At 42.4% G+C, this 21,566-nt stretch overlaps 1 protein-coding gene across 7 annotated transcripts in view; it reads left to right on the top strand.

The window, feature by feature from the left end:
• Positions 1-21,566, top strand: part of GAK (cyclin G associated kinase) — a 609,434-nt gene that overhangs the window by 326,868 nt on the left and 261,000 nt on the right. For all 7 annotated transcript variants that reach the window (XM_073684854.1, XM_073684861.1, XM_073684827.1 and 4 more), the window contains 3 exons: positions 3,265-3,413; positions 6,875-6,997; positions 12,853-12,986. In XM_073684854.1, coding sequence (XP_073540955.1) covers positions 3,265-3,413; positions 6,875-6,997; positions 12,853-12,986 — 406 coding nt within the window. The remainder of the gene's footprint in view (positions 1-3,264; positions 3,414-6,874; positions 6,998-12,852; positions 12,987-21,566) is intronic.

Raw genomic sequence — 21,566 nt, 5'->3', positions numbered from 1 at the left:
CTGGCCTTCCCCACCAGGGATCCACCTATGTCCGGCTCCCTCGGGCCTCTTGGTGGTAAACCCTTGTCTCTGGGTTCCCTGACCCTATTCCTGGTCTGCCTTCCGGGTGGATTTAGTGGGTGATCGTGGCAGATCCTGCCCACGACCTCCGGTTCCTGGCTAAGGTGTGCTGTAGCCTCTGCCAGCTTGGGATCCGGTACCCTGTTGCCAACTCTTCACCCTCTGGTCTAATTTGGGCTCTTGGAGTTCCTTCTTTCTCCCCCTCTGGGTCTTTCTTTCTCCTCTCTCTCTCTCTTGGCCTTGGAGCTGCTCTTCTCCTCTGCTCTAACAGACTGACCTCACTCTGCAAAAGACCGACAGACTGACCCTGATCTAAGATGGTTCCCACCTTATATACTCCCTCTATGTGTGAGCTCAGGTGACCAGCACCCAATGAGCTCCTAGCTTTACCCAGACTGCTCCCCCTATCTGCCCCTACACTACTGGGATGTTCCACCCCCCCTCCCACTCCAGCCAGGAACAGACTCTGTCGTACCTGCACATTTCTCTAGTGGGAGTACCGTCGGTCTGTTCCTCGGAAATGGGATTTGTGTAGTGCATGCAGCTAACTGAGCTCAGTTCCACGCTCCATCCTTACCCGGGAGTGGAATACCACACCTCTGGCTGAGGTGCAATACCCCTGTAGCAGCCGAATCCTCAGGGTGCTACAGAAGCCTTTTCAGGTGTTTTTTGTTAATTATTCAAATTTACTGAGATAATGACTTTTGTGTTTTCATTGGCTGTAAGCCATAATCAACATTGACAGAAATAAACACTTGAAATGGATCACTCTGTTTGCAATGACTCTATATAATATAAGAGTTTCACTTTTTGTATTGAAGAACTGAAATAAATTAACTTTTTGATTGTATTCTCATTTTGAGAGAAGCACCTGCATGTTAAGTTCTGGTTTCAACTGTATATACTGCATATATAGCCGCAGAGCAGTATATATGTTGGGAAGAGGTTAAGATGTTAAGGATCATATTCGTTTTCAGCACCACAAAATTAGTTAGGTTAAACTGTTTTCGTCTCTGAACCAAGTATGCTGTAAAACAGTGTAGTGGATCATTACGTCTTATGAACCTTTTCCTGCCACAGCCAATCTCCGTTTGCATTTGTCAAATTTTTCTTCCCCTCTTACCAAAGCCATAACTTTATTTTTCTGTTCACATACACATATCAGCACTTGTCTTTTGCAGGATGAGTTGTACTTTTGAAAGACGCCATTAAATTTACTTCATTTTGTACTGCAAAAAAAATTCTAAGTTCTGTGAAATTGTGAAAAACAAACAACGCAATTCTGTCATTGTTTTTTGGGTACTGTTTTTCCTGTGTACGTTTTATGGTAAAAATGACCTGAGAATATGATTCTGCTCATCAGTATGATTGTGGTAATACCAAATATGTCCCAGCTTTTTATTATGTTAGTGGTAATAAAGAAATCAGCAGTTTGTGTAAAAATAAAAAATAAAAATTGGGCTGTTTTGCCATTTTCGAGACCTGTAACATATTTTCATCTTGCGGTCGAGGTAGCTCTGTGAGGGCTTATTTTTTTTTTTATGGTGCGAGACCAGATTTTTATTAATCACATTTTGGGATAGATATGACCTTTTGATTGCTTGTTACATCATTTACTTTGCAGAGACCAAAGAAATGTAATCTTGGTTTTCCTGAATTTTTTCAGTTTACGATGTTTACCTATCAGGTTAATTATCTTTATATTTTGAGCGGACATTTCTGAACTCGGTGATGCCACCTGTGTTCTGTTTTTTTTATTAGCTTTATTTTTATTTAAGGGAAAACAGTGATTTTAACTTCAATGTTTTTTCCTATATTTTTTTTTAAACGTTTGTGTGTATGCATATGTGTGTGTATGTGTGCATTGCTACATATAGTAAAGATCATGGTCTCATTTGAAGCATGGGCATAGGCTGGGCTTCAAGGGAGAGCCATAATGACAAGCACGGAGGTCTTCAACAGACCCCCATCTGTCATAGCAACTTATTGGCATGGGCGATGGAATGACATGCTCCCATGCTGGCGTGCTAGTTAATGTTGCTGTCATAATTGGACAGTGACATTTAACAGGTGAAGAGTCGCGGACGGCACTTAGCATTTGTTTGAGGCAGGTCTTGGCTGTAACACAGCCATTACCTGCCGGTTTATGGGACGGGATCATCTCGTGAGCCCGCTACATAAACCTCCTCCTTCCTTGTGCGGTACATGTATGCCGGATATTGGTTAATGGTTAAAGCCCTGCATGTAATACAAAACTCAGCTCCAGAGAAATGGGTAATCTGACTATTTTATACCTAATTTGTTTTCACTGGACAGCCCCTTTATTAACTAGATAGGTGATAACTTATTGATTGGTGTTGGTCCGACTGCTGGGTCCATCATCGATTGTACGAACGTAGAGTATTCTCAGCAGGGCACTTTTAGCCCTTTTAGTGTGGCGTTGCAGTGCACATGCCCAACTGCTTCTCTATTCATTCCCTATGAGGATGCTGGTAAAAGCTGAATGCAGCGCTTCACAGCACCATAAGGAATTCTAACAAGGATAGAAGTGCCATGTTCTACTGATCTATGCAAGTTCCAGCAGTCAGACCCTCCTCTATCAAATAGTTATCAACGGACAACCACTGTTAAAGCCCCTATTCAGTGTGTATTTTTTAATTTTTTTATTTCAGCGCTGAAGTGGTGCCATTAATCTTAGTTCCCTGAATTTAGTATTCTACTCACCATCCATTGTCTTCAGCTTTTCCTGGCGCCTCCATCTTTTGACCGCCACTTGTGACTGATCACAAGTCAGAGGAAACTATCACAAGATTTAAATGCATGACTAGGAGAGCCTAGTTCTGGCTCTCATAGACTTGTATTGAGTATTGACCTTTGGATCGCCCAGCAAACACTGGAGCGATCTGGGAGGTCACAACCTGCAGAAGACTGACTGCAGTGGTGCCAAGAGCAGATGAAGATGGCGGCTGGTAAGTAGAATACTAGGGGCAGGAAATTTAAATTGGTGGCACCACTCCAGAACTGCAATAAAAAAATGCTGCAGTGGTGCTTCAAGAAAAAAAAAATACTTGAATACAAACAGTTAAAAGCAGAATCTAGTTTAAACCGGATGTATTGTTTTCTTTTTCTTATAATTACAGATTCTAAACTAGATTTAGGCTACAAAATCTTACTTATCCATTTCTTCTCCTTTTTATGTCTTAGTAATGTCCTTTCCTGCTGAGGGTGTGGAATCTGCCTTAAAGAACAACATTGAAGATGTCCGTCTGTACCTGGATGCAAAGCATCCTGGGACTTATGCTGTTTATAATTTATGTTTGCGGAAATATAGGCCTTCCAGGTTTCATAACAGGGTAAGATGCAGCAAATATTAAGATGTTTATACCGACTGAGACTGTCAGAATACTAAGTACACTCATGACAACTAAAAATGACATGAAATTTCTCAAATATTTTAGCAGTGGAAGTGTGCTCTCCCCTTCCCCAAGCTAGCCTAAGTAAAGAAGCTGAACCCCAAGCTTGCTCGTGAGGTTTATCAAATTTTCTAGTTACTCATTTTGGGAACCTAAATGCATGACATGATAAAGTTGGATACAGTTTGCCCTCCATTGCGCCATTCATTGTCTACACTGTGTGCAGAATTATTAGGCAAATGCGTATTTTGATCACTTTGATACTTTTTATACATGTTGTCCTACTCCAAGCTGCATAGGCTTGAGAGCCAACTACCAGTTAAGTAAATCTGGTGATGTGCATCTCTGTAATGAGGAGGGGTGTTGACTAATGACATCAACACCCTATATAAGGTGTGCTTAATTATTAGGCAACTTCCTTTCCTTCGGCAAAATGGGTCAGAAGAGAGATTTGACGGGCTCTGAAAAGTCCAAAATTGTGAGATGTCTTGCAGAGGGATGCAGCAGTCTTGAAATTTCCAAACTTTTGAAGCGTGATCACCGAACAATCAAGCGTTTCATGGCAAATAGCCAACAGGGTCGCAAGAAGCGCTTTGGCCAAAAAAGGCGCAAAATAACTGCCCATGAATTGAGGAAAATCAAGCGTGAAGCTGCCAAGATGCCATTCACCACCAGTTTTACCATATTTCATATCTGCACGTTACTGGGGTATCAAAAAGCACAAGGTGTGCTATACTCAGGGACATGGCCAAGGTAAGGAAGGCTGAAAAACGACCACCTTTGAACAAGAAACATAAGATAAAACGTCAAGAATGGGCCAAGAAATATCTTAAGACTGATTTTTCAAAGGTTTTATGGACTGATGAAATGAGGGTGACTCTTGAAAGACCAGATGGATGGGCCAGAGGCTGGATCAGTAAAGGGCAGAGAGCTCCACTCCGACTCAGACGCCAGCAAGGTGGAGGTGGGGTACTGGTTTGGGCTGGTATCATCAAAGATGAACTTGTGGGACCTTTTCGGGTTGAGGATGGAGTGAAGCTCAACTCCCCAGACCTACTGCCAGTTTCTGGAAGACCACTTCTTCAAGCAGTGGTACAGGAAGAAGTCGGTATCGTTCAAGAAAAACATGATTTTCATGCAGAACAATGCTCCATCACATGCATCCAGCTACTCCACAGCGTGACTGGCCAGTAAAGCACTAAAAGAAGAAAAAATAATGACATGGCCCACTTGTTCACCTGATTTGATCCCCATAGAGAACCTGTGGTCCATCATAAAATGTGAGATCTACAGGGAGGGAAAACAGTACACCTCTCGGAACAGTGTCTGGGAGGCTGTGGTGGCTGCTGCTCACAATGTTGATGGAAAACAGATCAATAAACTGACAGAATCTATGGATGGAAGGCTGTTGAGTGTCCTCATAAAGAAAGGTGGCTATATTGATCCCTAATTTTTTTGGGTTTTTGTTTTTGCATGTCAGAAATGTTAATTTCTAAATTTTGTGCACTGATATTGGTTTACCTGGTGAAAATAAACAAGTGAGATGGGATTATATTTTGTTTTTATTAAGTTGCCTAATAATTCTGCACAGTAATAGTTGCCTGCAGAAACAGATATCCTCCTAAGATAGCCAAATCTAAAAAAAACCCACTCCAGCTTCCAAAAATATTAAGCTTGGATATTTGAGTCTTTTGGGTTGATTGAGAACATGGTTGTTGATCAATAATAAAAATAATCCTCTAAAATACAACTTGCCTAATAATTCTGCACACAGTGTATGTGAAACACAAGGACATATAATTACTAACTTTATCACTGTCATACACAATGAATGGAGCAGTGGTGTGCATACAAGATCATTGCTCCATTTAAATAGGTCCCCATGTCCAGCTCTTTAACTACTTCTGGACTGCCCATAGACTTTAAACATCCGGGCATTTCACACTTAACTTTGCATTGACATTCTAAAATATCAATGCAATTTAATCCGCTTGCATGAGATCAAATGTGGGGATACGTGAACTCTGTCAGGTACAGATAAACCCCCGTCTCACATAGCGAGATCGCTAGCGAGATCGCTGCTGAGTCACGGTTTTGGTGACGCAACAGTGACCTCACCAGCGATGTCGCTATGTGTGACACTTTGCAGCGATCAGGCCCCTGCTGTGAGGTCGCTGATCGCTGCAAAGTGTCCTGGACCATTTTTTGGTCGTTGCCCTCCCGCTGGTCAGCACACATCGCTGTGTGTTACCAGTGGGAGCAGCGATCAGGCTGGTAACCATGATAAACATCGGGTTACTAGGGGCACACGCGCACCTAGTAACCCGTTGTTTATCATGGTTACGAGCCTGCTAAAGTGAGCGGTAACCTCCCGCTCACCGTAGCAGAGTGGTAACCATGATAAACAGCGGGTTACTAGGTGCGCGTGTGCCCCTAGTAACCCGCTGTTTATCATGGTTACCAGCCTGCTCCTGCTCCTGCAGGCTGGTAACCAGGAGCAGGACATCGTGAAAAGATTCTTTCCACGATGTCGCTGCTCCCCTGATCGTTGGTGAGCCTGCCTGTTTGACAGCTCACCAGCGACCACATAGTGACGCAGCAACGATCCCTGACAGATCATATCGTTGTCGGGATCGTTGCAGCGTCGCTAAGTGTGACGGGGCCTATAGACTTGTAGAAAAGATAAACATGGTTTGCTATGCATCCACGAGGCTGAAATTGCTCTGTAACTGGGTGCAATGCTAATATACCTGCCCCAGTTACAAAGGGAATCTGCAATAGAAAAAGTATTGAAGGAGTTACCCATTACTCAGACCACCCCTTCTTGATCATTATGTTCCTATGCTTCTAATTTAATTACAACTGTAATAGCTTTCGGTGCTATTATTGTGTTGTCGGTACTTGCTTTCCTGGGACAAAGTCACATGATCTTTAAGGCCAATCAGCTTAACCGTCCGTCACTGAAAATTTTTTAGAGCCGATAAAAACTCATGTTCGATTAAAACCAGAAAATGCGCTTGGTAATGGATGGGAAAATTGGCAAAGTCCTGGACTTGTTAAAAACCAAAAGAGGAAACTAGGAAAGTCTGTGAGAATAGTATTAATGTGTTATGACACGAACTTTTTTTTACCACCTCATGATTCTGCGCTGGAATCTCTACATGAAATTGACCATTTGAAAGGTTCAATAAGCTCGCTGTTTTGTAACATACTGCCGAAACCTAACATGATCTTGGGCATGTGGGCTTTTACTGGATTTCATTCAGACCTTATTGTGGTATGATTAATATTTTATGAATCTTTTAGAAGACATTTTGCATTAATACTGTTGTTTTCAACATGAGCCATTTTTTTTTTAAAATGTTTTAATATTTTTTTTTTCATACATTTCCTACTCACAGGTGTCTGAATGTGGTTGGCCTGGAAGACGTGCCCCAAATCTCATGAACCTCTACAGCATCTGTAAAAACATTCAATTGTGGTTGAAGCAAAATCCCAAAAATGTTTGCATTGTACACTGTCTTGTGAGTAGATACACATTTCACCTTTAGGCTAGGACTATTCCATATACTCTATGATTTTATAACTGATAAAAAGAGACCTCACAATGTGGCCTGTGATGTCACGAGTATGACAGCAAGCTGCTGATGACATCACTGGGTTAATTTAAACTTAATACTGGTGATCATTTAACACTAGGATTCTGAATAAATTGTAAAGCTAGTTCTACTTTTCCTATCACCCATGAAAGCACCACCTGAGCGATAGGATCCTCACCTCTATAAGGTTCTATAGTAATCCTACAGAATCAAAAGGCTGAACCTCTTCCCTGCATCAGTTCGTTTCCTGTCCTTGACGAGGAACCTATGCAGAGTTTCTGGTGCGAAATGAAGAAAAGAAGTCTCCTACCTAGGTCCTGCCTGGTCGCCTAGAAGGGTGTGAGGTCTGCTGAGTCGCAGTGCGGGGCCTGGAAGCGCCGCAGCCGGTCGTTTGGGGGCTTGGCTGTAGTGCGGGTGGAGGCAGCATGTCTGTGTCAGCTGGCCGCCCGTCATCACTGAATCTGCTCATGCGCAGTAATGACGCCTTTTGATGACAAGCGTATCGGAGAAATGTTAAAGTACTTCCGGGAGAGGTCCAGTGTAGGCGGTCGTTGGGATGGGTGGGTCGGGGGAGGGTGCTGTCAACGCTGGTTCCACATTTAAATGCGGTTTAATACCGCTGGAAGAGCGTTTACTCTTGTGCTCCTCCCCAGTTCTGGCATGTAGAAGCAGGAACAGTTGGAGCAGCGAACACAGCTGCACGTCCAGTAGCAATGTCAACCCAGCAGTGGGGTTGATGTTGACAGTTCAAGAGGTGTCAGTAGGTCCAGCCAGCAGAGCTGCAGCACAGCCTCTGGAGGAGATAACACAGATGATCCAATTCCTCCTCTGAATCCGGTACCTTCACTATCAGCTTTGTGGTACTTGATCTTCGTAAAAGTTCTCTTGTTGCCTATTTGTTAAAAGAGACTTAAGAAATGCATAGCTAACCTAAAGCATAAAGAGTGTGCACTGTGCGGAGAGGAATTGTCCAGCTCATGGCAGAAAAACTGTGCCAGGTTTGTATAGAGAAAACTGTATGCGAAGAAACCCCTAATTTTGGTATTGAGCTTAGAACAGCTATTAGATCAGAAGTGAAACATTCTATTAAGTATTCAGCCCCCCAAGAAAGTGACAAACATAAAAAGGGTAAAAAGTTAACCATATTGTCATCTGATTCTGAAAGATCAAAACAAATCAGAAGGAATATGTAGGTCCTCAGGTTCCTCTTTTTTCATGTATGGGGGTGACTGGTTCATTCGTGCTTCCCAGTAGAAGATACGGATCGATTAGTCAGGGCGGTTAGGTCCACCGTGGACATTAAAGAGGCGAAAGCACATAGATAAGTACAAGATATTATGTTCAGTGGGTTAGAGCAGAAAAAACGAAAAACCTTTCCTTTGAATGAAAAAATACTGGCCCTTATTCAAAAGGAATGGAAGAGACATGAGAGGAAGGGTTCGCTGCCCTCCTCATTAAAGAGAAAATATCACTTCTGAGGAGCAGGAGACAGTCCTATGGGATAAAGTGCCAAAAACAGATGTAGCTGTGTATCACTTAAAGATGCCATAGATGGAAAGGCAGATGGCTACCTAAAAATAACTGGGAATCCTTGGCAAGAAGCGCTAAAACTAGCTATAGCTACAACATTGACAGCTAGGTCCATGGTTTCCCTTGATCAGTTGAAAAATCAGCTAAGGAATAAAGCCACAAGGGAAGATATCTTGGCCGATATCCCGTTAATGCAGAGTTGCGGCGTTCCTGGCAGGTGCATCAGCACATCGTCAGTTCTCTTGAATGCAGCTCGAAGAGCCATGGGGCTTAAACGCTAGCCTGGTGTTATGCAATCAAAATCCAGATTATGTTCCATTCCATGCAAAAGAGAGAATCTATTTGGGCCTGCCCTTGATGACATCCTAGACAAAGCTGGTGATAGTAAAAAAAAAAAAAAAAAAGTCTCCCTAATTGGTTCATCTCTTCATACAGGAGGTCGTTTAGAATGAGAAGATATGCTCATAGAAGACCTTTGAAAGATCAGGGAAAAGGGAAGGACTGTTAAAAGAACAGAAGAGGGTTCATGTTCTTGGGTCCCTCCTCTGAGAAAAAAAATTCTTCCTGGCGACTCCATACCCCAGGTGGGGCGTAAGGGTTTCCCTCTTCCTCCCTGCATGGCCGAGAACCTCGTCAAGCTGATGGATTCTCAAATTGACAGTCAACCCTGAGACTGGAAGTTTTGGCGGTTCCCCCACAAATTGCTGTGGTAACACCCCCTTGGAGGTCTTGAGGTGGGAGGGGAGCAGTTAGTCCTAGGAATGAAAATTCAGGGAGTGGTAAAAAAAAATCCATCTTTATAGAGGTTTCGGTAGAAGAGGAAGTAGAGTGGTTGGTTCTATTCTCCTCTTGTTCTGTTTTTAAAAAAGAAACAAAAACAAACAAAAAAAGACTCATTTCAGGACTATCATCAACCTGAAAAAGCTAAACTAGTTCCTAAAAAACCGTCTGTGTCAAGATGATATCTATAAAATTGAACATGAAGCTACTATCTCCGGGCTGTTAAATGATCCTTCTAGACCTAAAGGATGCATATTATCATGTTCCAATCCACATAGAAGATCAGAAATTCCTAAAAGTGGCTATAGCCATAAATGGAAGGATCAGGCATTTCCAGTTCAGGATACTTCCCTTCGATTTATCAGTGGCTCTACCAACTTTTACAAAAGTGGTAGCTGAAATGACAGCTTATCTATGGGAACAGAAGATCCTTCTAATTCTTTACTTGGATGATTTATTGTTTGATAAGAAAGACCTTAATGTATCTTGGTTGGATTCTGAACTTGAAAAGGTCTAGATTGATTCCCTTGAGAGTTCAAATCTTTTTAGGCCTTGTATTGGATTCGATAAATGAAAACAGTCACCTTCAAAAGGAAAAGATAGAAAAAATGCCAGATTAGGTGCTAAAGGAGATAAAATAATCCCACTATGACCCTCAGGAAGGCAATGTCATTGCTGGGCGTCTCTGACCTCTTGTAATCCAGCTTTAATGTGGGCTCAGTTGCATATCAGAAAACTTCATCGGGACATTTTAATAAGCAAAAAAGAGCTAAAAAGACTTAAAAAAAAAAAAAAAACAGAGTAACCCTTTCCTTGGCTAGAGACAAGTCTCTCCATTGGAAAATATATCAAAAGAAACTTGGGGAAAATCCAGTTCAGTGTATTATAACCATTGATGCAAGTCCAAAAGGTTATGGAGCTGATGGACGAGAGGAAAAGATAGGGTTCACCAATGTAAAAGAGCTAATAGTAGTGAAATATGCGATAGAGAATTTACTTTCATCTATACAAGGCAGACATGTTTGTATTCTATCAGACAGCAGAGTAACTGTTTCATACATCAACCATCAAGGAGAAACTTGATCCAATTTGCTGATGACAGTAACAGAGCAGATCTTTCAGATAGCGGAAAACCAGCTCTCTTTATTGACAGCGTTACACATAAAAGCGAAACCAAACAGCAAGGCAGACTTCTTGAGCTGCAATCAGTTGAGGCAAGGAGAGTGGAGTCTGAATCCAGCTGTTTTCCAACAGATTGTAAATTTATGGGGTCTCCCAGGCGTAGATCTGTTTGCAAGCAAATGCAACAGAAACCTAAAGTTTTGCTCACTAAATCCCAGAGAACATGCTTATATGGTAAGACTCCTTTTGAATTAAATGGGACTTCTGCCTAGCTTTTGTTTTTTCAACACTAATGTTGATTCCGGCAGTACTGAGGAAAATCAGGCAAAGTCAAGTAACTTTAATAGTACCATTCTGGCCCAAAAGACGATAGTTCTCATGGATGTGTTGAGGACTGTCACCAATCCTTGTGTACTGCCAAAGATCCCAGATCTTCCCATCCATGGTCCAGTTTGTCACACACAGGAAGCTGGACTTCACTTGATTGCTTAAAATTTCAGAGGTCACTATTGGTGCAGTGATCCTCAGCAGCTCAGGTGTAAAACTGCAAGATGGTATTTCTATTGAGCATACCTTAGAATTTCTTCAAAAGGGACTAGATGGTGGGTTATCTATTAGCATCCTCAAAGGACAGATATCGAACTTAGGGACTCTATATAATTATGACCTAGCGAGTAATAGGTGGTTAGTGAGATTTATAAAAGCATGTGATAGATCAAAACCAGTGGTTACCCCAAAAATTTCACCTTGGGATTTAAACCTGCTACTGGGGGCTAGTATTGAGCGAATTTGTAAGCATTTCAAATTCGTGTTCGGGGTTCCAGCTTGTAAGCGCCAAAAAATCAGCTCTGCCAACGAACATCCCTGATTTGCCATGCTGTCACGCAGATCACATCTGCGTGACAGCGTGGCAAATCAGGGCTGTACGTGGGCGGAGCCGATTTTTTGGCACGAACACAAATTTGAAATGCCGAACAAATTCGCTCAACACTACTGGTGGCGCTGACCCACTCCCTTTTCAAACCGATCTATTCTGCATCAGTCAACAACCTTAAATTGAAAACAGCCATTCTGATGACCCTAACATCTGCTAGAAGAGTTGGTGTTATTCAGGCCTTGTCAGTTAGTACACCCTTTATTCAAATCCTAGACCACAGTTATCTTAAAGCCAGACCTAGCTTACCTTCGCAAAGTTGCCACTAGGTTCCATAGAAGTCAGGAGATCATCCTCCCTTCCCCAAGAATTAGAAGAAAGACAAATTTCACACCTTGGATGATGGGAAAAGACTAAATTACTTGTAATGGGATTTTCTAAAACCCATGACCGCATCCCATTTTCCCTCCAATTACGGGTAATGTGTGTGCACTGTTTGAAGTAGAAGTGTGATGAAGTTGGTGATAATTAAAAAACAATATAAATACTATTAATTGAGGTCTTCTCAATGCTCTGTAACCCAAGTGATGCAGCGTAGAGGTTCTGCCCTGTTTGATTTCAGTTTGTAATAACCTGCTAATGCTTATAATTGCAAAAATGACCATTTTTTTGTTCTTTATTAAAATGAAAAGGTTGAACACTCTGCTGTGCATAATAATTTGGAACATGCATTTTAAGTGCATTTTGAGTTTTTTTATTTTTTTAAAAATATCCTGTTATCATAGGCAGTTTGTACAAAAACCTTTCAATTGTACTCTAATAGTTATTTGACTGGAAAATTACAATGACTGCAATTCATATAGGTAATTTGGGAAAATCTGAGAAAATATTATTTGCATAATAATTTGGAACACAGTGTAGATTCAACCTTCTACATATACTTGCCTTTCATTGTTAAGAATAACCCTTTATTACCTGTGCCTAAATGCACCATCAGTTGAAGCTCTATGGGACTACTTCAGCGTTCTGTTTCAGTCTCGTAGAAAGTTGTGACCACTGCTTTTCTTTCAAGGTGGGGTATTTTAGAGCTCTGTTCTAAGGCTCGCTGGGGTCCCAGCAGATTGGATCACCATGGATCAGAAAGTTATCACCCTCTGGAGAGGTGATAACTTTCAATAATGAGGTTAAAGTCCCCCCTGCGCAAGAACAGTATATGGGCCCTTTGCAGTTTGTGTCTGACAGAAGCTATTTGCCATTTTGGAGGTGGAAGTGGGCCCTCTTCCCTCTTGGGCCCCTATATATTAAATTTTTTTGGTTATGCATGGATGACTTAGAACAATATTCTTTTAGTAAAATCTAAGATTCATATTCTGTTTCTATATTTTTTTTATTTGCTTTGTGTTCATTTAGGGCCTCTCAAAAAGACACTCTGTAGTGATAGTTCCGTATCTTGTACTAAATATTTGTTTCTTAGGATGGAAGAGCCGCGTCAGCTGTTGTGGTTTGTTCTTTTTTGTGCTTCTGTCGCCTTTTTACCACTGCTGAAGCTGCTGTATATATGTTTAGCATGAAGAGATGTCCTCCTGGTATCTGGCCTTCTCATAAAAGGTAACATTTCAATTGGTGTTTCAGATTCTTGCAGTTTTAATATGTTAGACCTTTTAATGCTTGCATTTGCTATGAGATCTGACACTTGTGCTGTTCTTATATTATGCAGACATAATAATGTAGCACAGCAGACATGCTTGTAAAAATGCACACAAATTGAAATGTCGGTATTGTTAATTTATTATTTGGTTCCATTGCAAACATTTAAAGGGAACCAGTCACTTGATTCATGCTGTCCTAACCAGGGACAGCATGAAATCAAAACCTGGCTACACAATTGCATTAGGTGCATTTTTTTTTTATCTGAAAATAATGCTAAATTATTGTGGGGTTTCTATTCATTTGAAAGCGTTGGAAGGCAAACTGGAAGCATTTTCGCTTAAATATCCATGTCTGTTTATTACTTCATAAACCGCTCTTAACTAAAGGAAAAAAAACAGCCTTTAGTTCAGGCAAAACAAAGTATGAAGTCCTTTAGGGTAAAGTCTCTGGTTAGCCAGTCCTGTGGGCACACAGGCTGGATAGCATCCAGTTCACGGGCTCCGTCTGAAGACAAGAACACACGAGGCCTTCTCCCTCAAAACACAGACCATGTGCCAAACAACGGCCTCCATTTTATAGGATAACCACACCCAGAGATGAGGGATGTGGATAGCTAGACCCGCCCATCTCTCCAACTACCCATAACCCAGTCCCAGATGCCACAAACAGTCCTCTTAGTGCTTACGTGCACTAGAACAACATTTCGGATTACATCACAGAGGACAGCCACCTCTGTGATATATACCTCCCATAAACTATGTGTCCGTTAGCTACCTTACAATAAATTGTAACAATAATAGATTTTCTAAAGGAGAACAAACGTGGCACTATCTAAGCGTAGTAAGATTTGATCAATTAAAAGGGTGAGTATCTATAGGAAATTGCTCACCTGATGCAGTTGTGCAAGCAGAGGCACAACTCCCACTTGTAGTATGGAGGAATTTGCAAAAGACTGCGGCCGACCTGGTGAGGTGGGATTGAATCCTGAGACAGGAGTATCCCACAGCGAGGATGCCAAAAGGGAGAACCAGGTGATAGCGCCATCACCTGGTTCTCCCTTTTGGCAATAAATTTTAACAAGACAGCGTTGCTCCAGTTTATTGCCAGGTCTCTTCCCATGTGTATAACTGCCAATCTCCTGGAGTGGTGCAGGAAGAAACCAGATTGGTCTCTTCTCTCCCTATGATTCCTGGCTTTATTTTCAAACGGTTTTCTCTGAAATAATCCAATCGTGCAGCCAGGCACCAATTAAGCCCTTCTCGACCTTGAACGTATCCCATATGTCATGGAAGGGAAGGACTTCCTGACCTTGGACATATGGGATATGTCCTGGCAATTTGGCGCACGATCGCCGCGGGCTGTAGAGTGCACATCACAGCTGACACCCGGCTCTCACTGCCAGGAGCTGTGACCGCACTGCCCCCTGCAGTTTAGCCCTGAAATGCTGTGATCGATATTGAGGGGCTCCCTCGCCCCTGCGACATCATCGTGAAGGTTCTATCATTGCCGTGGTGACCTGAGGTCGTCATGATGACATCCGGGTCACCAGGCTACGGCAAGCCCTTTAGACCATGTACAGAGCATGGTCTAAGGGGATTGTGTCAGTGCAGCACTGAAAATTATAAAGCATTGTAATGCTTAATAACAGTGATCAGAGTGCTGAAAGTGCAAGTCCCATAGAGGGACTAAATAAAAAAGTAGAAAAAAAAAAAAAAAAAAAAAAGTGAAAATATTTGTAAAATAATAATAAAAATATATATGTTCTACCAATAAAACTGCGTCCGGACCGATCCGCCATATAAAACTGTCACGCTAGTTAACCACTTCAGTGAACACAGAACTATGCTTTCTCATCACACTGCCAAGCAAAAAGTGGAATAAAACGTGATCAAAAAGACAAATAATAAATATGGTATCTCTAAAAACTTGTTCCTTCAAAAATTGGATCTATATGGCGTCTTATCAGTGGAAAAATAATAGTTTTAGCTCTCAGAATAAAGCGATGCACAAATGAATTATTTTTCCATAAAACTTTGTGTAAATGTGCCAAAACATAAAAAATTGTATCAATTATGATAACATATCATCACTGTACCCTTAGATGAATTCATTGAGAGGTGTATTTTGTAAAATGGGGTTAATTATGGGGGTTCTGCTGTTCTGGCACCTCAGGGACTCTCCCAGTGGGTCATCGCACTTGAAAACCATAACAGTAATATCTGCACTATAATATGGCGCTCCTTCCCTTCTGAGCTTCGCACTGTGCCTGAAAAGTATTTTCTGACTACAAGTAGGGTATTGACGCAAGAAATTGCACAACAAACGGAGGTCCATTTTTTTCTATTAGCCCTTAAAAAAAGGAAACAACATTTTAGTATTTATTTATTTTACTCAAATAGCGCTATTAATTCCACAGCGCTTTACAGACATTATGATCACTGTCCCTATTAGGGCTCACAATATACACTACCGTTCAAAAGTTTGGGGTCACCCAGACAATTTTGTGTTTTCCATAAAAATTCATACTTTTATTTATCAAATGAGTTGCAAAATGATTAGAAAATATAGTCGAGACATTGACAAGGTTAGAAATAATGATTCTTATTAGAAAGAATAATTTTCTCCTTCAAACTTTGCTTTCGTCAAAGAATGCTCCCTTTGCAGCAATTCCAGCATTGCAGACCTTTGGCATTCTAGCTGTTAATTTGCTTAAGTAATCTTGAGAAATTTCCCCCCATGCTTCCTGAAGCCTCTCCCACAAGTTGATTGGCTTGATGGGCACTTTTTGCGCACCATACGGTCAAGCTGCTCCCACAACAGCTCAATGGGGTTGAGATCTGGTGACTGCGCTGGCCACTCAATTACAGATAGAATGCCAGCTGCCTGCTTCTTCCCTAAATAGTTCATGCATAATTTGGAGATGTGCTTTGGGTCATTGTCCTGTTGTAGGATGAAATTTGCTCCAATCAAGCGCTGTCCACAGGTTATGGCATGGCGTTGCAAAATGGAGTGATAGCCTTCCTTATTCAAAATCCCATTTACCTTGTACAAATCTCCCACTTTACCAGCACCAAAGCAACCCCAGACCATCACATTACCTCCACCATGCTTGACAGATGGCGTCAGGCACTCTTCCAGCATCTTTTCAGTTGCGTCTCACAAATGTTCTTCTGTGTGATCCAAACATCTCAAACTTTGATTCGTCTGTCAATAAAACTTTTTTCCAATCTTCCATTGTCCAATGTCTGTGTTCTTTTGCCCATATTAATCTTTTCCTTTTATTAGCCAGTCTCAGATATGGCTTTTTGTTTGCCACTTTGCCCTGAAGGCCAGTATCCCAGAGTCGCCTCTTTACTGTAGACATTGACACAGGCGTTTTGCGTGTACTATTTAATTTAGCTGCCAGTTGAGGAGCTGTGAGGCGTTGATTTCTCAAACTAGAGACTCTAATGTACTTGTCTTGTTCCTCAGTTGTGCAGCGGGGCCTCCCACTTCTCTTTCTACTCTGGTTAGAGCCTGTTTGTGCTCTCCTCTGAAGGGAGTAGTACACACCGTTGTAGGAAATCTTCAGTTACTTGGCAATTTCTTCCATGGAATAGCCTTCATTTCTAAGAACAAGAATAGTCTGTCGAGTTTCACATGAAAGTTCTCTTTTTCTGGCCATTTTGAGACTTTCATAGAACAAATAAATGTAATGCTCTAGGTTCTCAACTAGCTCAAAGGAAGGTCAATTTTATAATAATAATCTTTATTTTTATATAGCGCTAACATATTCCGAAGCGCTTTACATACATTATAGTCGCTGTCCCCATCGGGGCTCACAATCTATATTCCCTATCAGTATGTCTTTGGAGTGTGGGAGGAAACCGGAGAACCCGGAGGAAACACACGCAAACACACGGAGAACATTCAAACTCCTACTCCTTGCAGATGTTGTCCTTGGTGGGATTTGAGCCCAGGGCCCCAGCGCTGCAAGGCTGCCGTGCTAACCACTGCGCCACCGTGCCTTCTTACATAGTTAAACACAATGTACCATTAAAACACTGGAGTGGTGGTTGTTGGAAATGGGCCTCTATACACCTATGTAGATATTGCAATAAAAACAAGACGTTTGCAGCTAGAATAGTCATTTACCACATTAACAATGTATAGAGTGTATTTCTGATTCATTTAATGTTAGATTCATTGAAAAAAAAAAAGTGATTTTCTTTCAAAAATAGTGAAATTTCTAAATGACCCCAAGCTTTTGAACGGTAGTGTAGATTCCCCATTCGTATGTCTTTGGAGTGTGGGAGGAAACCGGAGAACCCGGAGGAAACCCACGCAAACACGGGGAGAACATACAAACTCCTTGCAGATGTTGTTATTGGTGGGATTTGAACCCACGGCCACAGCGCAGCAATCCTGCAGTGCTAACCACTAAGTCACCGTACTGCCCGATGGCGCAGTGGTTATTAAAGTAGTGAAAATGTAATTATTCTTTCTTTACTGCCAATGGTATAAAATTCTGAGGCGCATGTTGTACCAACATGTTCACTTCACTCCTAGATTGGGCGTTTTCTCCTGTTCTGGCATCTCAGGGGCTCTGCCAATGTGACATGGCACCCTCAAACCATTGCAGCAAAATCTGAACTTCAATAAGGTTCTTCCCTTCCGAGCCTTGCCATGCTCCCAAACTGTAGTTTTCCCACACTTTTGGGGTATCTGCATACTTGTGAGAAATTGTAAAACAAATTTTGGGTTTAATTTTCTCCTACTATCCTTGTGAAAATAAAAACTTTAAAGAACATTTTATGTGGGAAAAAAGTGTTTTTGTTTGTTTATTCACAGCTTTGTTATAAACTTCTGTGAAACACCTCGGGGTTCAAAGTTCCTTGAGTGTTATAGTTTCCAAAATAGGGTCATTTGTGGGGGGTTTCCACTGTTTAGGCACATTAGTGGCTCTCCAAACGCGACATGGCGTCCACTAAAGATTCCAGCTAATTTTGCGCTCCAAAAGTCAAATAGCACCCTCAAACCATTCCAGCAAAATCTTAACTCATATGGCACTTACCTTACAAGCCCTGCCATGTGCCCAAACAGTAGTTTTCTTCCACATATGGGGTGTCTGCATACTCAGGAGAGAAATTGTGCTGTACATTTTCTTCTGTTACCCTTGTGAACATGCAAAATATGGGGCTAAAACCTTTTTGTGGGAAAAAATATAACATTATAAAATTCTCTGAAGCACCTGAGGTTTCAAGGGGCTCACCACACATCTAGATACATTGCTTGAGGGGTCTAGTTTACAAAATGGGGTCACTTGTGGGGGGATCTCCACTGTTGAGGCACATCAGGGCCTCTGCAAACACGACATGGCGCCCGCTAGCTATTCCAGGCAATTTTGCCCTCCAAAATTCAAATGGCACTCCTTCTCTTCTGAGACCTGCCGTTCTCCCAAATAGTAGTTTTCCACCACATATGGGGTATCTGTGTACTCAGGATAAATTGCACAGCAAATTTTATGGTGCATTTTCTCTTGTTACCCGTGTGAAAATGTAAAATTTAGTGCTAAAGTGATATTTTTGTTGGAATAAGTAAAATTTTCATTTTTCCTTCCTTTTCTTCCTTCCGCATTGATTTCGTTCCTGAAAAAACTGAAGGCTTAATAAACTAATTGGATGTGGTTTTTAGCACCTTGAGGGGTGCAGTTTTTAGCTAGAGGAGTATATGCACATCTGTATCCCAGGCGTATTTTATAGGTATGATACATAGGTGCATATATTCCTCTAGCTAGTCTAGCTAATATACACTCCTACTAACCACTGCTCCCTCTATATACCTAGCATAATCCTCTCTCAGCCTTAAGAAGGACCCTCAAGGACCTCTTCACTCTTTTTGGATCTGGTGAAGAACCCTAATGCAGGGTAATTGACCATCTTTAAATCTCTTGTCCTGTCAGCCTGTTCGAGATATATAAAATTGTCCCTGCCTACCGAGATCAACTATACAAAGGTATCTACCATATCCACTGGTCCTCCTAGACCGCATATTACATATGCTAACCTTTTGCATTCCCTCCATATTGAGCTCATCCCTTACACCTATCCAAAAAGGATTTATCAAAAAGCCCTCCGTCCTGACCTAACCTTGGCCAGACATCCACCCTACCTGCCACTATATGTGCCACTGAACCAGGTATATGTCTGCATATCTATCTCCCCTTAAACCACCAACCCTTTAACTAGGTCTAACAATTTGATCTCTCATCTCCTCCTATATGTCCTCCGTCCCAGAGTATACTGGTTTAATATAACTACGCTAGGAACACGCAAGCTACAAGTGACCATCCTTTTATCCAGTGTTATTAAATTTTAACTTATGTCAAAATAAATCTATTATCTTTTAACCTATTGGTCTTGAGCCTCATCCACTATATCAATGCGAATTATCTTTTATTGTTTTTATCCCCACTCTCTGACAATCAGTGGTAACTGTCCCTAATTCGCAGCAGGTTAGTGACTAGCCTACCAGCGCCACTTATAGAAAATTAACCAGGTCAAAATGTCAGTGACTTGCGTCAAAGGTGACATCCTATGACTGTTACATTTTAGTCAGTGTGACCAATATAAATAAAATTTTTTTCTGTGGAGATTGCATTGCTGTACTCTTGATTTATACACCTTTCCAATGGATGAGTACTGATTCCGGTAATAAGAAAGGTTGTCCGCATGATCTGGGCATTATACGGGTGTACTTTGTTATATTTATAGAAACTTTATTCTTTTATAATGCTAGTAAAAATGAAGTTGCAATTATTGTTTTACAATTGCTGTTCTGTAAAATTTGCAACTGTCTAGATTTTGTCACCACACTCCTCACATTTTTTGGAGACCTAACTTGAGTGCCATAGCCTTCTACTAATTCTGCCCTCCTTGAGACTGTGGATACTTTCTCAACTCTCCATATTGAGGAAATCTGTGTACATCTTCTGTCCATGCCTTGCTGCTATCTCTAGTGCTGAGAGATTGTACGGGTAGAGCATAACTGTCAGGAACAACAGCTCTGACAGATTTGTATTTTTTTTCTTTTGCATATCACTCTGCTTGATAAAGTACACACATTGCCAGGCATTCGGTAGCGTCGGCGTTTCTGCCTCTTGCCAGGCAGAGACGCCGATCCCCTCACAGCCGCGGTCCCGGTCCGGCGTCCTCCGGCTCCCCTCCAGCGGCTGCTCGGGGTGCGCGCACTGCGCGCAGTTCCCCGGGCACTGTACTTAAAGAGTGCGCGCGTGCGCTTCCTCCTTCTTAAAGGGGCCGTGCGCGCCGTCTTAAAGCGTCCCGGAGGACTGCCCTCCTATAAGGCACCTCCTCCAAAATGAAGGTACCTGTGCAAGAATTGTTGTTTGTGTGCTAACACTCTCCTCAGTCCTCAGGTTCCAGTGCCCACTAGCCTTTCTATCAGCCGTGCCCACCTGCTTGTCTACCCGCATCACCTGCCTGTCTACCAGCCGTGCTCATCAGCTGTGCCTGTCGGCCTCGGCCATCAGTCCTGTGGGAGTCGCCTGCTCTCACACAAGGTCGGTCCCAGAGTGGCACCTGGTTCAACTTCCCGGTCCCTTCTTGGTTCACGGAGTCGACTAAGCCGCAGTGTGGCCCAGGTCGGTCCGGGTAGGCACTTAGTTACACCCCTCAGGTCCCTCCTTGTATCACAGCACAGAGATTCCACCACCCGGATCCGTAACACATTCTTGGCTTTGGATTTGTGACCTGACTTAACATGACCCAGACTCTCTCTGACTGTGGCCATGTAACCTTGATTGATTGGACTATGAGGTGTTGAAGTCACTGCCCCTCACAGCCAGCAGCATCACTGTGGCTATCATTAATAAGTGTCTCCTCTGTCGCTGACGGATGCACTTTTCAACCAAGGAGCATTTTAATCAGGCTGAGTGATGAGAGAGGCCCTCACTGTTAGGCCTCATGTACGTGTTGTATCTGTTTTTTCTCCAATCCCCTCCATGACCGCACCCTAGGAGGTTGCCTCCCCATCCTAATTAGGGTCAGGAAACACAAGAGGTTAGGTAGCCCCTCCTCACCGCCATCCTCATTGTTTTTCCTGTCCCTAATGTGTTATCTGTGGGATGCTGTTGCCGGCGAGCATTATCCCCTTATGTACCTGGAACACGGGCTGCAGAGGTCTATCGCGCTTTACCTTCCTCCTCTGTCAGCTCCCGCTCTTCGGAGTAGCACCCAGCCACTCGCCTGCGCCACAGGGTAACGCTGAGTGGTGCGAAGGGCTGGGGGCCTCTCGTAGCTCCCCAGCCCCGATCGTTCTCCTATCCTCCATCGCGCTCTGTGCGCCTGCAGGAGATGCCGGAAGTTAAGGGTATCAACGGCCGGTGACTTCACTTACGGTCCAGGGTGGAACACATGACGTCACCGGTGGGAAATTCAAAATGCCCGTTTAAAGATGGGGTTATTTGGAAGTGGATCTGTTCAAGAATCAACAAAATGCAAAAGTGAGACGATTCTTCTCCCTGAATCCCAAAGACGCTTC

The sequence above is a fragment of the Phyllobates terribilis genome, unplaced genomic scaffold (assembly GCF_046119375.1).
Source record: "Phyllobates terribilis strain yellow unplaced genomic scaffold, ASM4611937v1 Scaffold_1__5_contigs__length_1240528914, whole genome shotgun sequence".
Lineage (NCBI taxonomy): Eukaryota > Metazoa > Chordata > Amphibia > Anura > Dendrobatidae > Phyllobates > Phyllobates terribilis.
The sequence above is the reverse complement of the archived record's forward strand: the minus strand, read 5'-3'. Positions and strand labels throughout refer to the sequence as shown.